The 18,182-nt window shown below is 42.2% G+C and overlaps 1 protein-coding gene across 1 annotated transcript; it reads right to left on the bottom strand.

The window, feature by feature from the left end:
• Nucleotides 1–2,756: 2,756 nt before the first annotated feature.
• LOC126092795 (uncharacterized) lies at nt 2,757–17,634 on the bottom strand. Its single transcript, XM_049908524.1, has 4 exons — nt 17,488–17,634; nt 16,267–16,419; nt 13,168–13,320; nt 2,757–4,199 (listed from the first exon to the last, which is right to left on the bottom strand). The coding sequence occupies exons 1-4, from the start codon at nt 17,632–17,634 to the stop codon at nt 2,757–2,759; spliced, it is 1,896 nt and encodes a 631-aa protein (XP_049764481.1).
• Nucleotides 17,635–18,182: the final 548 nt, after the last annotated feature.

The raw sequence follows: 18,182 nt of genomic DNA, 5'->3' as shown, positions 1-18,182 counted from the left end.
TATCACTATCTTAACACAGTTTATTAAAAAATACAGCCAATTTAGGTAAGGAGAATTGGTGGCTAGTGTAAGGTACAGAGAACAAAGTTAGCGATTGGCAGTTTCGTTTTAAAGGCAAGTTTAATACTGTACTCTGACTGGCTGTTTCAGTTTTCATGGCTGGTAAATTACTTGCGTGAGACCGGAGCACTGAGACATAATGAAATGACAGAAATAGGCACGGCTTAGGCAGGGATATGACCTCCACCTGCCACACTCGGAGTCTCTACCTACCATCCTCAGAGGAAGGAACGGTGTGCACACCTGATCCAAAAAGCCCTTACGTTTCTACTGACGAAGAGTGCAGGTTAGGCAACCTCACTCTAATTTTAAACGATTAGCAAGGTGGGATCAGCACAGTTGGTATACTCAACGAATAATTAACATCTAGCAGAACCATAATATCTCGATACATCAGTCTGTATCGAACTCCGACTCAATTCTGTATCTCGGTAACAGTGAGTTTGTACACAGTGGATAAAAATCACCATTTGGCCATGATCATGGAAGGAGGAGGTTCATTAAAGCAAAACATTAATTAACCCAATCATTATAGGTCTGTATAAGATGATAGTTACAATACTACATAAATGCTGAGAGGCTACCATATGTACCGTTACATTACTATGGCCTTTGGTATTACTTGCATTATACAAGTGTTACTTCATTTTTAATTGTATCAATACTACTTATTTTTAATAAGTTTACTTATCCAGTGTACCAGTAGCCTCTTGAGGAAGACTGTGGATAACGCGTTTAGTTATTAATTAGCGCACATACCCCACTTTTTCCCATTATGTGTCAGCATTTTATTACCATGTAGATAGCGTGGAGTGAGTCACGAGCATGAATATTTGCTGATGTATCCATAAATGCATGTGTAATGTCAAGTTGTTACCTACCTATGTTTCTGGGAAGGAATGCAAACAAAACAGGTATGACGGAGATACACAATAGTCTGAAATGTGTTGTGCCATGGTTGGCCACGGAAGTAATTCAATTTATTCTACCGTGGAACAGAAAGTCGATGCCACCTCAACTGTATGCCACGATGGGCATCGTATCATCGTCTTTTAAGTGAACGGTAGCTCCGTCGGTGTGTCCCGTTCAGATGACTGTCTACGGTACAAGAATGAGTTATTTAGTAACTGATTAATCACTTTCTTGCACGTCTGTTAATAGTAGGGAAGTGTTGTAACGCACATAAATTTTTATATTTCTGTTAACTTCAGTCGGGACAGCTTAGTCTCGTGGAATTTCCCTTGTGCAGTCGTTGAATCATCAGTGTGCGTGAATATTCGCCCAAGCCTTTAGCTTTAGGACTGCTGTTGTTATCATTATTTAGTTACATGTGTTCCGTTCTTATTTTTCTAGCAATTTGTGTAGGATCAACTGATGATTTCTTTGTCTGAAACGTATCAGCCATTGCCTTCCAAGGGCTATCGTTGATGGCCGCACAGACAATTACCTTTCACTTTAACTCGGACATTTCATACCGAATAAGTTGCGTGTTTTCCTGTGTAGTCTATAAAAATATTATAGTGTGAACGTTCTTACAACGATGAATGATCTCACGGTCAGTAAACTGTATGCCACGGTTCTCCATGAATCACGTGGCCATGGCTACACATACAGTGAGCTCTCATGGTTCATCAATGGCTCTCATTTAAGGCAGCATGCGTGTGCAAACATACATTGAGAAAGAATATTACTGTGTGAATATTATCGGAATCAAGATCTATTAAATGGTGAGTACTGTGTATACCATAGTCTTAAAAAAGCCATGTGCGCATGACTGTACAGACAATGGGCATCCGCTCCTTGTGCATAGCTTTCAGATCAGCCAGTGTGCGTGTGTTAATGTGAATTTGATATAAATCTTTTGTGTGCCTTGTAGTCGATGCGTGGACGATGTCGCTTTGAGTAAGGTATATGAAATTTCACTTCTACGCTCGCACGTGGTCACCACTCCATAGTCGATGAGGTTTCTTCTTTCTTGGCCTGTGCGATGTTGTGCATTCTGTTACGCTGATATACCGATGAGCGCACCTTCTTTTTGTTATTACGGTTACTTGCTTAACTTCTACAATCAATGGGTAGGTGTGCTATCTCTATGTACCGTGTGTAAATATTCAGTCTCCGTTCTGATTGCCCACAATTTCTGGTAGGCGTATGGTGCCCCAGTTGATTTCTTAAGACTTTTAAAGTGACTGTAAAATCAGACTGCGTAAATCGGCATTATCTGATGTTTGCAATACAGAAGTGGATGTAGCACTTACTGATGATTATTATCTTGTATATATCACAGACCTTTTAATGTCACTGAAATGAGCTTCATAAATGCCTTAGACTGAGTCCCGGGTTTAGTCTATTGTTGATTCCATTGTAACGACAGAGAGACAGTAGGTTATAGAATAAACGGAAAATGAAACGTACTTTCAACTCGGCAACTATTATTGTTGCAGATGTACAATAAGAAATAAGAGAACAATTGGTGAAATACGTAAAATTTATTTTTTTGATTCAAGTAAACCGAGGATAGTTAATGAAAATTGAAAAATAAATAAACACAAACAACATTAAATGAACGCAAAAAACGAAACACAGAACTCAAAACGAAACAAAAAAACAAACAGAACAATATCTGAACACAAACAAGAACTTTAAGAACAAACGAACATTTTTTTCAGTGGGTACAAGCGGCACCCAAGAGTTGGCTACAAAGACTCCCAGCTGCCCCCTCCTCCACCTCTACACAAGACTTCCTCCATCTTGGCAGCACCCATGGGACTCTCTGCTGCGTCCTCCTCTAGATATCTATGGGCTTGTTCCGTCTTGGCAACATTCACGAGAGTGTCAGCTGACCCTTCCTCCTCATCTCCACAGTCATCAACCATCTTGTCAGCACCCATGTGACTCTCAGCTACCTCCTCCTCTAAATCTTGATGAGTTTGTTCCAACCTGGCAGCATTGACAAGACCCTTAGCTGCCCCTTCCTCCTCATCTCCACATGCTGGGTCAATCTCTGCAGCATCCATGAGACCATCATCTGCCTCTTCCTCAATATCTCCAGACACATCGCCCATATTGGCAGCACACATCAGACTCTCGGCTGCCTCCTCCGCTAAATCTTGACAGACTTGTTCCATCTTTGCAGCATTCACGAGGTCCTTAGCTGCCCCTTCCTCCTTATCTACACATACTGGGTCAATCTCTCCAGCATCCATGAGACCATCATCTGCACCTTTCTCAATCTCTCCAGACACTTCGCCCATCTTGGCAGCACCCATCAGACTCTCAGCTGCCTCCCCCTCTAAATCTTGATGGGTTTGTTCCATCCTGGCAGCATTGACAAGACCCTTAGCTGCCCCTTCCTCTTCATCTCCACATTCTGGGTCAATCTCTGCAGCATCCATGAGACCATCATCTGCCCCTTTCTCAATTTCTCCAGACACTTCGCCCATCTTGGCAGCACCTATCAGACTCTCGGCTGCCTGCTCCTGTAAATCTTGACAGGCTTGTTCCATCTTTTCAGCATTCACAAGGCCCTTAGCTTCCCCTTCCTCCTCATCTACACATACTGGGTCAATCTCTCCAGCATCCATGTGACCATCATCTGCCCCTTCCTCAATCTCTCCAGACACTTCGCCCACCTTGGCAGTACCCATCATACTCTCGGTTGCCTCCTCCTCTACATCTTGACAGGCTTTTTCCATGTTTGCAGCATTCACAATGCCCTTAGCTGCCCCTACTTCCTCATCTACACATACTGGGTCAATCTGTCCAGCATCCATGAGACCATCATCTGCCCCTTCCTCAATCTCTCCAGACACTTCGCCCATCTTGGCAGTACCCATCATACTCTCGGCTGCCTCCTCCTCTAAATCCTGACAGGCTTGTTCCATCTTTGCAGCTTTCACAAGACCCTTAGCTGCCTCTTCATCCTCATCTCCACATACTGGATCAATGTTAGCGGCATCCACAAGAACCTTATCTGCCCCTTTCTCAATCTCTCCAGACACTTCGCCCATCTTGGCAGCACCCATGATACTCTCTGTTGCCTCCTCCTCCAAATCTTGACATTTCTGTTCCGTCTTGAAAGCACCGACGAGACACTCAGCTACTATCTCCTCCTCTTGATCCATCTTGGCACCATCCACCTAGGCAACCAAGATAGTGTTAGGTGCTTGGTTAAACTAGAAACAACATTATACACTATAACTTACATTATGAAATAATAATGGGTAAGAGTTTTCAGACATTGCAGTGAACAAAAGGTTTATATGGATCATCACAGTTTTATGTCAGATTCAAAAGAAATTCAATAATTGAATAGTAGAGATAATGTTTAACAGGGAGTAAGCTATTGGAATATTATTAATGCTTGGCATTAGAAGCTGATGACTGTGTATGGTATGAAAAAGAGGATCTTCCCTTATCACCGACTGCACAATAATGTGTCGCTGAGGTCCTCATACTAGCAGCATGTCTATAACTAAAAAGCTTCAGGGCTACTGAAGAACGGAATGCAACCCGTCGGCTCTGACAAATGACGTCAGAATTTGCCAGAGATGATTTACTACATCCATGTAACAGCTGAAACAAGTGTTTATAAACTAAGGGATGCAGGAGAGAAAAACTGGTGGTAGACATATTTAACGTCCAGTAATATTTCTACCAAGTCTTATGGATATCGCTTGTTTGAGTCCTAGTGTTCTGTAAAAAATAAACGGAAAAAAAGACACAAGTAGTGGTTGCGTAGAATACCTCAGTTGACATATATATGTGTTGTATCTCGAAATCTTCTGTATAGCATATAGGTCAACTGAAGAATAAGATACTAGTGCAAACGAAAACGAGGAAATCTACGTACGTAACATTGGCAACCTGTTGACCTATTTATGTCAACTGAAGTATGAGATACAACGTATTTTTGGCTTCGATACTAATAGTATCGACTGAAATTTATCACAGGCTTGATATCGACGACAAGAAAACCAATAACAGTGACATTTGTATCACATTCTTCAGTTGAGCTATATAGGTCAACTGAGGCCCTTAGCTAATACTAATTAGTATTAGCGAATGGGAAATAACGGAAATTATAACAAGTGTTTTCTGAACTTCAGCTGACATATATAGGTAAATCAATTCAGTGTTACATATGTCGCTTTTTTCGTCTAGCTAGCACCAGTATACCGTACTTAAGTTGACCTGTATACGTCAACTGAAGTACGGGATTCAAATTTTACGTATTCCGGTCTTTTCGCCTTCTGTAGTGCTAGTATAGACTCGGAAAATAATACTGCCACCTGACGAAGAACTGTGTCAGTCACAAGCGTTATGTGGTTTGGGGATTCGCAAATGACGCGGAATTCCCCATTTGCTCTTATTCCCTGTTTTCAAAGCCGCTCAGGTTGTGATTAACAAGACAGAGATTTGAAAACCAGATTTTAAACTAATTTTTTTCCCAGAAGCAGTTATGGACTATATCCACACTTCGTTGGATACAAACGGCTAATTGAATTTGAAAAAGCTGCAAAAAGATTGAAATCTGGAAAAATGGTCAGAGGTAAGTCCAAAACCCACTGAGAACAGGGAAGCATTGCATTAGGAAACGAATGGAAAACTTGAACACATGAAATAGAATGGGTAGTAGAAAATCAAATGGGCAAAAAGATTATTCCCAATAGAATTCTTGCCTAATTCACCAGATGCTGCTAGTAACTGTTTAAAGAAGAAAATTAAAAAAGAAAAACAGAAAATGAAGCCTCAAACGTAAAAATAAGTTTTGCAGTAAACTGAAAACATGAAAACAAGGCTGGATGCAGAAGAAATGCGAAACAATAGAAGCGTGTGTAACAATCGGAAAGTTAGATACCATATATGGGAAAATTAAGGAAACCGTTAGAGGAGCGAGATTCAGATGCATAAATATCAAACGCTTACCTGGCAAGCCATTACGAACGAAAGGACGGAGGTCTGAAAGCTGGACTTAACGTATTAATGGGTCCTTCAAAATAAACCGACTTAAAAAAAGGAAGTGAATGAAGATTCGAAGTGAAATATGGTACACTAAAAAGAGTTTGTCACAGCAGTAAAAGACCCAATTCGAAGAAAGACTCTTGGCGTACGCTACAGTGTATCAAAATTGTTAAGATCACTGGTAGGGAACCTGAAAAAGCTGTTCCACGTGATATGTCAAACATCCTTAGCAGGCGAAATACAGTCAGACTTTCAAAAACATCTAATAATCCCATTCCCAGTCAGACCAAATGCTCACAAGTTTCAAAGTTAACCGAATGGTCACAAGAAATCTAATACGAATTAATGAAGACATCGGTAACGGAGGTTTCGCGGAAGTATGGGGACGAGTAAGTCAATTCCGACCTTAAGACTGAAGACAGATTGCTGCAAGGCAAAAGTAAATCGGTAGGATTTCAGTTTCTGAGGGTCACAGTGATAAAATACAGGGAGTGATGTTGTCCAAAACTTGTGCATAAAAGAAAGTGCAATTATAAAGGTCTCATGATATGTCAGGCATTCAGCAGCTAGGACGGGAGTGAGATACGTTTGTAACCTAGCAATTCAGCAAGCAGAATGGAGAGTAGACAGAAATTAGGTATGGGGATTGAAGCTCAGAGAGAAAAAAATAAAACTTTGAGTTCATGACATTACAGTTCTGTAAGATGCACGAATTTCCTTTGATTATCAGTTGAACGAAATGAGTAATGTTTTGAAAAAAAACTATCAATGATTACTAGCAAAAGTAAAAGTAGGATACTAAAATGCGGTAGAATTGAATTAGGAGTTGAAGGTGGAAAAATATTAACAAATGACACTGAGAGAAGTAAACTGAGCTTTGTTGTTTGGGCAAAAGTAACAGATTATTAGCAAAGTAGAGGACATGTAAACATCAGGATGTCAATAGCAAGAAAGACGTTTTTGAAAAGCAGAAATTAGTTCACCTATAACATAAATTTCAGTTCTAGGTAGTCTTCTCTCGAGGTATTTGTCTATAGTGTAGCCATGTACATGAGTAGAACGCTGAAGATAGTTCAGAAAGAATGGAATATATAGCTTTGATATATTTCTCCAGGAGAGTACTGAAGATAAATTGGGTACAGCATGTAGCTTGCGAGGAGGAAATGAATCGAAATGGAGGAAAAAATCTTTTATCACACAATTCGACTAAAGGCTGGGATCAGTTTGCACTATGCATCGTGCGGTATCATAGGATCTTATGTTGTTAACAGGGTGATCCGAGAGGGCGAGTGGGGAGATGGAAGGGTTGTAAGATTTGTACAGGTAGAGGAAGACTTGAACACAGTAAGCAGATTGAAATGAATGTCGGTTGCTGCGCTTATGGAGAAGCAAAGAGCCTGTCACAGGATAGACTACCGTGGGAACCTGCATCTCATCTTATTTCAAACGGGAAACCGCATCATCAACACCACCACCACGTGAAGATTTTCTAACAGTTGCCTGGCCGTTACTTACCACGGGGAAATGGCCGTATTGATGTTATTCATAGAAGAAGAGAGGCCTAGCCTCCATGGATATACCTTCACGCGGAAAAAATTTCTATCGTGGTGCATTCTGGTAGCAGGGGCTAACTCACCGTAGGTAATAAAACAGCAGTTCTTGTAACTCTACATTCTATATCTTCATTACCCTTCTAACATTCAATCCACTTTCATTTTCCTAATATTCTGTAATTGATTATGCTAGACTGTTATTGTCATGGTAACACGTCTGTTGTAATTTTTTGTTTTATGTTGCGCACGATGTTTGGTGTAACAGCCGGAATATTTTCATTCTCCCGCTATGTGGATGTGTTACATCTGTTTCAATAAGTGGAGTATATTTTCGTAACCCTTGAATGTATTTCAAGCTACCTGCTACGCCCTCTTGTGGTTCTTGTTCTATGATCATAAAGATGAACTATAATGGTGGAAACAATGCCTTTGTGAAGGCCTATGAGAGAAATAGTGAAGATAAGGAACAGGAGAACGCTGAGGCAAGCATTCCGGAAGAGAAGGGAGTTTTTTTCCCGCGTGATCAATTTTATCTCGTAGTCAAGCAGCTAACACATGGGAAAGCCACTGAAGATGGTGATAAACCAGCAGAACTCGACAAGGCTGCTAGACAACAGCTGCATGAAGAACTGTTCCATTTCATACAAATTACGTACGAAACCAGGGCATACCGAACAGACTTTGAAGAATAGTTACAGCGCCAGCACAAAAGAAAGAATCTGCAAACAAATGTGAACAATGCAGCACCCTCAAGTTGATAACACATGCCACCCAGATCTTGACCTCTTATCTTTGTAATGTGGACTGAAGAAAGGATAGGTGTACAAAATACGGGAGATCAATTTGTCTTTAGAGGAGCTGTAGGCACACGAGAAGCAATACTCGGGTTACGGCTAATACCTGAGACAAGACTAAGCAAGAGCCAAGAATGCAGCAGAGTGTCGTAGGAGGAATGGTCAGTATTCAGGTGTATGACGGGAACGATCATACGAAGCTTAACCATCTACTAAACATGGGCTCTAAAATTCAGCTATGAGCACTTCATCTTCGATAGTGTAACAAAATCTCGTCTTGGCCTTCTATATTTTGAGAGGCGTAAGTATGGCCTAAATCACGAAAAATATTTTATGTAAAATGGGCTGTAAAGTGCTCACCTTCAGACCTTTGAGCACTTGTGCAACTTCACTGGTGTGAAATACACCTCTTCGACAAAACAAGTGCTTGCATGTTGAGATTTTCTGATTATACTACAGTGTGTAGTGAATGTTCGGAACTAAAGAAGCGAGATGCAGATGAAAGTCAGCCCCATTTCTTCCTAACATGCAAATTAATAAAGTTAAAACAACAATCTTGATGAGTAGACAAAATACCGTTGCTCAGTGCTCACTTAACAATGAGGGACTGGAGACTAGAATCCTTTTGCTACCTATGGAGTAAAACCACCCTCAGACGGATCAAGGAAGGATGTTCAAAGCCAAATAAACCAGGCAACAGCTGCTTTCAACAAGAGCAGGAATCTTACACATCTCGTTTCATAGCCCAATACCTGAGGAAATATCTCATAAAGATTTTGTGTGGAGTGTGCCGCTGTACAGATGTGAAATACGGACAATCGAGGTGAAAAAAAAAAAACCCTGATGGCCTTCGAGATGTGGTTCTATCGCAGAAGGCTCAAGATTTTCTGTGAAATGAACTAATTAAACGAACCGGTGAACTGCAGGGTAGATAGCGTGCAGCTATGTCTCCTAAAGCTTATTGAACGCCACATGTGTCAGCCATAAGCTGAGACATTATGGTGTCACTAAAGGTGTTGCTGAAAGGACAGTAGAAAGGAAGAATACAGAGACAAACCTAGTTTAGTATACATCAACCGTATCGTGGACGACATATGTTCCATCACCTTTACTGCCCTCAAGAAAAAGGCCGGAGACAGAAATGCTTGGCAAGCTGCTGATAGCCAACTTGATAGTTAAAGACCAAAGCAGAAGAAGGAGGTCATGATAAGTTTTGAAAACTAATGGCAAATGTTCAGAAATGGGTACATGTTTGAGTAATTAGCCTGTGCTACATGTGAGGGGAGAAATGCACATTCACTGTGTGATCAAAAGTATCCGGACATCGCTAAAAACATACGTTTTCCACATTAGTTGCATTGTGCTGCCACCTACTGCCAGGCGCTCCATGTCAGTGACCTCAGTAGTCATTAGACATCTTGAGAGAGTAGAATGGGGCGCTCCGCAGAACTCATGGATTTCGAACATGGTCAGGTGATTGGGTGTCACTTGTGTCATAAGTCTGTACGAGACATTTCCACACTCCTAAACATTCCTAGGTCCACTGTTTCCGGTGTGACAGGGAAGTGGAAACGTGAAGGAACACGTACAGCACAAAAGGTTACATCCCGGCCTCGTCTGTTTGTCAGAGACCTCCGACAGCTGAATAGTATCGTAATGTGTAATATGCTGTCACTATCCACACCATCACACAGGAATTCCAAACTGCATCAGGATCCACTGCCAGTACTATGACAGGCGGGAGGTGAGAAAACTTGGATTTCATGGTCGAGCGGCTGCTCATAAGCCACACATCACGCTGGCAAATGCCAAACGACGCTTCGCTTAGTGTAAGGAGAGTAAACATTGGACGATTTAACAGTGGAAGAACGTTGTGTGGAGTGACGAATCGCGGTACACAGTGTGACCATCCGATGGCAGGTTGTGGGTATGGTGAATGCCCGGTGAACGTCATCTACCAGTGTAAAATTCGGAGGCGGTGGTGTTAGGGTATGGTCGTTTTTCTCATGGAGAGGGCTTGCGCTCCTTGTTGTTTTACGTGGCACTATCACAGCACAAGCCAACACTGATGTTTTAAGCATCTTATTGCTTATTACTGTTGAAGAGCAACTCGGGGATGGCGATTGCATCTTTCAACACGATCAAGCACCTGTTCATAATGCACGGCCTGTCGCCGAGTGGTTACACGACAATAACATCCTTGTAATGGACTGGCCTGCACAGAGTCCTGACCTAAATCCCATAGAACTCCTTTGGGATGTTTTGGAACGCCGACGTCGTGTCAGCCCTCACCCAGCGACATCGATACCTCTCCTCAGTGCAACACTCCGTTAAGAATGGGCTGCCATTCCCCAAGAAGCCTTCCAGCACCTGATTGATCATATGCTTGCAAGAGTGGAAGCTGTCAACAAGGCTAAGTGTTGGCCAACACCACATTGAATTGCAGCATACCGATGGAGGGCGCCATGAACTTGTAAGTCATTTTCAACCAGATGTTGAGATACTTTTGATCACATAGTGTATCTCGCACACGCTGCTCTGTTAACCTCCATCTATGAGTAAATTTTTTGTCAATCCGCGACAGCTGTGTCAAAGTAAATGTTTTTAATACGGCAAATCATAATTTGTACGCTTTACCTCAAACTTGTACTTCAGTCTGGAACAGAGTATAATCCTCACTATTGTTCTAGCTTTAACCTTATCAACTTAATTCTAAAGCAGCCTATATCTGTAGAAAACAAATTAATCCACTTTATAGACTAACATCCACTGAGGATGTGGTAATACCCTGTTAATTATCTTTTTGGTTCCAAAACTTAATTATTATGGTGTTGAAAACTAATGTGGGCATAGAGTCTCTAGCAGTACCTGTATGGAGACACGTGGGAAACCTATCATTCGCCTCAATGAGAGACAGTAATACTTTCTCATAACCAGGGCCACTGCACTTCTTATAAAGTTAAATTGATAGTATGGACTGACAATCCTTTTACAAGATCACGTTTGTTTCAATGTTCGAAGAAATGTCGTAACAGAGCAAAGGAGACCCCACGAAACTGGATCGAATTGTGCTCTCATTGTGTGAGCAGTGTGGGAAGAGAGATGACAATGTTCTTTAGGTCAGACGATCATTTATTTACAAATATGGAATGTGTGGTGTCACCGCCAGACACCACACTTGCTAAATGGTAGCCTTTAAATCGGCCGCGGTCCGTTAGTATACGTCGGACCCGCGTGTCGCCACTATCAGTGATTGCTGACCGAGCGCCGCCACACGACAGGTCTAGAGACACTTCCTAGCACTCGTCCCAGTTGTACAGCCGACTTTGCTAGCGATGGTTCACTGACAAAATACGCTCTCATTTGCCGAGACGATAGTTAGCATAGCCTTCAGCTACGTCATTTGCTACGACCTAGCAAGGCGCCATTACTAGTTACTACTGATGCTGTAAAACATGTACCGTCAAGAGCGACGTTGACCAATTATAGATTAAAGTTAAGTATTCCAGCAGCTACGTACGTTTTTTGCTAGTCTTATTTCCTTGACCTGTTCCAGACCTCACGCCAGCCTGCGTGAGCTAAAACGCGTGCCTTTCGGCTTCCTCTCATAATGGGTTGGCTGTCTTGCCAATCCACAACAGAATGTTTATGAAGCTGAATATATCCTGCTCAGTTGTTTCAAGAGATCGTAACAAAGTACCGTTATCAATTACTAGATGTAGTAATTATACCATTTCAACCATCCGTGTTAGGTTGGATATAATAACCTTCTTGTAGGCAACAATCGTTGAAGTGTTGTAACTATTGCGACTGTCTTATCCGTCCTCTACCGTTTCACACGTTCTTTGGTGGTATTCATGGCGTCAATTATTCCCAGCTGCTGGTTCCACATCCACTGACTCCTACGTAGCACGCAGAAGTGCTCTTCTCCCCTAAGAGCTTTGCCTAATTGTACTTATTTGTATATAAGTACATAGGAAGTTTTGCCTTTTATTGTGATATTTCTTTGCGCTAATGCGAGTGTTGAAGGTGTGACTGACTAGACGAGTGTATGCTGCTGTGGTCCAGATTTGCATTACACAGCAGCATCTAAAGGACTTCCGCTATCATTGATAGCAAATGACAACGGCAGCAATCGCAGTGTAGCCAGACGTTCTTACCCTCACTAGCAACCGTATAATTTTTCATCTATGGTTCAGTAGGATTTTTTTCCAAAGTCTTACATCTCTGTATGAGACAAGCTAATCATAAATGGTATTCCACAGAAAATGCCATAAGTTGCACTAGGTCAATTACGACTTTGTCCTAAACTGAAATTCAGCTGCTGATATTGCAGCATTGCCTGGTACGTGCAGTACTGGTAAACGGATGTGTCTCCGACTGGTAGCAGCCTTCAGACCGTTGAGACCCGTCATGACGGAGTTCTACAGTTGGCGAACTCACAATCGTTGTAGGCTAGCGTCTGTAACACGAGTAATATTTGACGAACCGGTGACAGTTTTACAACGGACTCTTACATTCCCTGAGTTGTACTTTATATTTACATTTGCGTCTTCGAACCAACGGTTGCTATATTATTCGATTCTAATATGGTGAATCAGTCCGTTAATACTTCATGTAAAGATGAGAGACAACTGCATTTTACAGTCATAGAGATATGTGCAAATCATGAGATTTACTCGATTGATATCACCTGTCTAAGTGGCTAATTCTGCAATGTGTACAATCAGAGACGCAGCTGTTTCCTCATCGCTCTCACTCGCATACTCTTAATGTTAGTGATAACGTCGACTCACCTCACTGGGGCCCTCCTGCGGCGCATCGACCAGTATTATATCTCGTTCCTCGGAGCATATCTCTCTTTGTGTCGGCAGGTCGCTGTCTCGATTCTTAAACGGTGGATTATCTTCTTCGACGTTATTCACTTTGAAGCGCCCGATAACGTGGACCTGTGGGTGGTTTGATCTTATAGTTACTTACTCAGCTAGGATGGCGTATATCAGTCATACATAAAGCTTTATGTACTTCACTTGGCATTCTTAAACATACTATACATTAAATTTAAATTTAAAAACTAAGTTATTAAATAAGGTAGAGAACTGTGGGATACGAGAATGAAAGGTCGATGATTAGTGGACGGTTGATAAGACTATTTCTAACACATCCAGGAATAGTTACGCGGGCTCTTGATAGGAGAAGCTGAGACGATGTGCCTAGACTGGAATATAAGAAACGATTTACTACCGAAGCATTGCATAACGTGCGAGAAGACATAAAGAGTTTAGCTCACACAGAAGAATGAGGCCAGCCTCTTCAGCGATAGGTCTAACCACATCAGACATTTTTCGCTGCGTGTTTTGTAGGTAACGTTCGTGAAGATTTTTTCTTTACTACTTACCACAGTACAGCATAAACTTATGTATGCCAAATACACAGTTAAGTAAGCACGTATCTCAAACCAGGGTATTGTGCAAACGTTTTCGTAAACCCTGTCTGGTGCCACAGTCAGACTCCGATAACTTCACTAACCCAACGAATCTAAATCAATCCCCAGCAAGAAATAAGAGTTTTTGTTGAAACTGACGTCAGTGATTTTCGTATCTAACACTGGATTTTTATATTGTTTCCTGAATCCGGGCGATTGTTTAAATGCGTAGCGGGGAATCCTACTGACTGCATGTACAACACAGGCCGCCAGAAGAAGGGAGCGTGTGTCGGTGTCAGGCAACAGTATAGAGCATGTGGCGTGAGCTCCACGGCAGAGGCACCGTCTGTGTCTGCATCCTAAACGATGGAAAGCTGATCTGCACGTTTTACCTTGGCGTGTCCACTGGCGCAGAGCAGGCACATCGTGAGTTAGCAGCTACAGGTTGTGTTCCCATGTTCTGGGAACTTGAGGCCTACAACGGTGAAAAGGTAAGATCGGAGTGGAACGAAAGACCATCTGGATCTTATGTGCTTAACAGCACGGCTCCCTGAGATGACAGGCTGCTGAGAAGCTAACTGAAATTTTGTTGACTCTGCTAAGAAACGTGCGAGCACTGATATAGGATAATGCAAATAAATTCTGGAATGGAAGAACAGAACTCGCATTTGTCTACATGGAGAAGGCCTGATTGGCTAAACGTGACATAGGACAGGTGGTGTGAGCCAGAAGTTGCCTGTTTCGCAGGTCCAGCACAATGAACCTATGACTGGTTTATTATGTTAAACTAAATAGGGAAGGGAGATTTATGCGCTGTTACAAGGGATCTGATTGGCTGGTATTCAGGAGAGTAACAGTCACTGATTATCCGAAACCACGCACACTCCGAAAAGTAAATAAAATTTCTGATTCTTATTGGGAGCGCTCTGTAGAGTAAACTTCGATCAGAGACTCGCCAGTGGACACATCAGTTGAGAGAGGCACATAGAGTTTCGGCTCTCAGGGAGAGCAGCCTTCAGTACAGGTCTGATGACTGAGAGTGCTGCAGCCACTACGGCAGCCGCCCGCGGCCACAGGTAACGCTAAGTATGGTGAGCGACAGCGGCGTCCACTAACAGAGTTGCAGGGTGTGCGTGGTTTCGTACGAGTATATCCTACTCAACTGTTCAGCACCGCTAACAGTCTGGGTTAATATCACTTATACCTATATCTTTACATACATGGCAGTTTTCTCTTTGATGTGGTAAGTCCTGGCGTTGGTATTTTGGCCGGCCGGAGTGGCCGAGCGGTTAAAGGCGCTACAGTCTCGAACCGCACGACCGCTACGGTCGCAGGTTCGAATCCTGCCTCGGGCATGGATGTGTGTGATGTCCTTAGGTTAGTTAGGTTTAAGTAGTTCTAAGTTATAGGGGACTTATGACCACAGCAGTTGAGTCCCATAGTGCTCAGAGCCATTTGAACCATTTTTTGTTGGTATTTGTGCTCAGTTTGAGACTGGCTAGGCGACCGTATGACACTACGATTTATAGTTACCGTGGAGCTAACTTTCTATTTCCTTGCTAGCAAATAGCTAAAGACGCAGTCACATTGGAGCTAGAGGTACTTTAGCTCACCCTTTGCTGAGCCAACCAATCGAGCAGTTCAGCTCTCCAGTTTGATACATAGGCGATATTTCATGTCGCTGTAAGAGACAAGCTGAACAAAAATGGAAATTCCACAAGAAACTTTGACCAGGTTCTGAGTCTGTTTAGGTTACACGAACATCCTCAGATAATGTGGGGGCGTTACAAGGTGATGGTTCGAGTTGCTTACGGCGCACTAAGCGAAATCAGTATGTGCTCAGTTAAATTCACGTCAGTCAATCGGATTGCGGTTCTCCGTGTTTACATAAATCACATAAAACAGTTATCGGCATACTTGCGTTTAAAATGAGTCAAACGGTTTCATTCCCCGTCATTCCATACTTCAAACTACACCTGTAATGAATTTGTCGGCAATGGATGCCGTTCGCTAGTCTTACACCACTACCTCAAATCTGCGATACTGATGGACGGATGTGTCTCCGACTGGCGGTAGTCATTGGCCAGTTGTGACTCGCACAGCTGCGTGCACATGAAGCTGTTTGAAGCTGCTGTGTTTCACACAAGTGTTATAATACGAACCCGTGGATATTTTACATCGGGCCTTTCTATCCCCCAATAATTACTATCCGTAGGAACCAAGCTTTACATCATTGTCTTGTAACCAATCTATCATTTGATCGTAAAGTGAATCCCTTAAATTGTCCTTCCGGAATTTATAGTCGAGGAGGTATGTCTGGAGCATCAGAAATTCTCGATAGACATGATCTGGTAGAGCGGCTGATTCTACAATGCGTGCAGTTTAAGAAGTAGCTGTAGTTTCTCAGTTCTCAACCTATCTGTCCGTCTCTCCCTGCTTGCTCTTCATGGCAGTAATGACGTTGACTTACCCCAGAAGGGCCCTCCTGGGGCGCGGCGACCAGTTTATTCTCACGTCTCTTGCGGCGACGGCGACGTTGCTCGGAGTGTTTGCGCTCGCGGTCATCAGACGGTGGTGTTTCTTCGGCTGCCTTCCTCTTCTTGACGCGCCCAACTGCATGGCCCTGTAGATGGTTTGATTTTACTATCGGTTATTGAGCTAGGATGCCATATGCCTAACAGAAGAAAACTTTAGACAAATGACTTAGCTTTCTTAAACAGATGGTAAATTAAGTCAGCAGACTATAATTGTATCTAATAACAAATGTGAAATGTGATGCGATAGGCGTTTGTCAGAAAATAATGTATCAAATAGAGATAGGGAACTGAGAGTCACACGAATTAAAAGGGTACAGAATGTTTTAATGGGGCACACTTAACAAAATAAAGGTTGGTTGACACGAATAATGATAAGGCATCTAGGAATAATGAACCCCGCACCTGAAAGGGGAAGAATGTGAAGGTGTGCAAAGTGTATAAACACCAGATTGTTGTCCGCGTACTGTGTAGTACACAACATATGACGAAACCTGAAACAAGTAAATAGATATATGACTCGAGAAACATAGACATTGTCTGTGATCCCCATTTGTATATAACGTTTGTGATGCTTCTTTGTTCACTAATTGCGACAGTAGAGCAGAAGTATACGTACAGCAAGACATAGTAAAATATGCAGGCAACTGCACATCGCGTTGATGGGAGCCACAAGTACTGGAACTGTAAACCATATTACGTCGTATTGGTATCGTGTGTATTTCTCCTGCAGGTACTGAATAGAAGTTGAAAGTCGGATTTGTGCCTCTTATTACCGACAGCATATGCCCACTGCAGTTCATAGTAGCACTTAGTTTCATGAACAGGTTCTAAAGCTAACACTCCGTATGATCGTACATCGTGTACTGGACACGTGAGGTAGCATGTCGAATGCACATGGGAAACCATGTAAGACTGAATTGACTGTTAACATGCGTTTTTAGCTTGTAATTGTACAACGGAAGTTTGCTTTCCACAGCAATATCTTTCCGTTGTACGTTACATTTATTTTAGGCTATTGTAACCACTGCTACTTTGTATTAATGGATTACAACAAACTGCGTTCCTTACTTAGCCCCACGTGTGAAAATGAGAGAGTTGTCTGGGAGAGTGACTGATTCTGCGATGCATACTCGGTAGTATTGATGTTTGCTCACCTCTGCACGGCCGTCCTTCCGAGTATCGTCCTTATCCTCTTCTTTCTTGATGCGAGGGGCAGGTCCTGGAGTCGGTTGACAGGGAAAGATGTCGAAGATGGACGGATATTCTGGCTCCCTTCTCTCTCTGAAGCGTCCGTACTCCATAAACTGTGGGTGTTTTGTTTTTGCTATTACTGACTCAAGTAGTATTGCCTATAACTAACACATAGCAATACTCTAGAGATTCGACTTGCCACACTTGAATCGACTTTATATCACATAGGCAGTTCGTAAGTCTAAAGCCTGAAGAATGTGTTACATAGTGTTACAGGGAGCGGTTATAAATTAAGAAATCAAATAAATTAGAGAAGTGAGAGCTACAAGAGTGAAAAGGTGTGGTAAGCCTTTAATGGAACATGCTCAACAGGATTGGACACAGGTTAATGGAACTGCTGCTAAGAAATCCTAAACTAGTTAACCGCCACTTATTAATAATACACCCATTATTTTATTTATACTAATTTTTTTAATTGTTCGTATTTGTATTGTTATAAGAGAATTATTTCGGCTATAAAATACTATGCTCCTCGTTTAAATATATGTTCATTAGGTATGAAAATATAGTTGCTTCATAAAAACGTAATATTATCTTAAAGTGAGATTTGAACCTCTTAATGGGAAGTGATCGTGGATGTCTGAGAGCAGAGAAATTT

The sequence above is a fragment of the Schistocerca cancellata genome, chromosome 7, assembly GCF_023864275.1.
Source record: "Schistocerca cancellata isolate TAMUIC-IGC-003103 chromosome 7, iqSchCanc2.1, whole genome shotgun sequence".
In the NCBI taxonomy this organism is placed as follows: Eukaryota; Metazoa; Arthropoda; class Insecta; order Orthoptera; family Acrididae; genus Schistocerca; species Schistocerca cancellata.
This window is presented reverse-complemented; position numbering and strand designations above follow the sequence as displayed.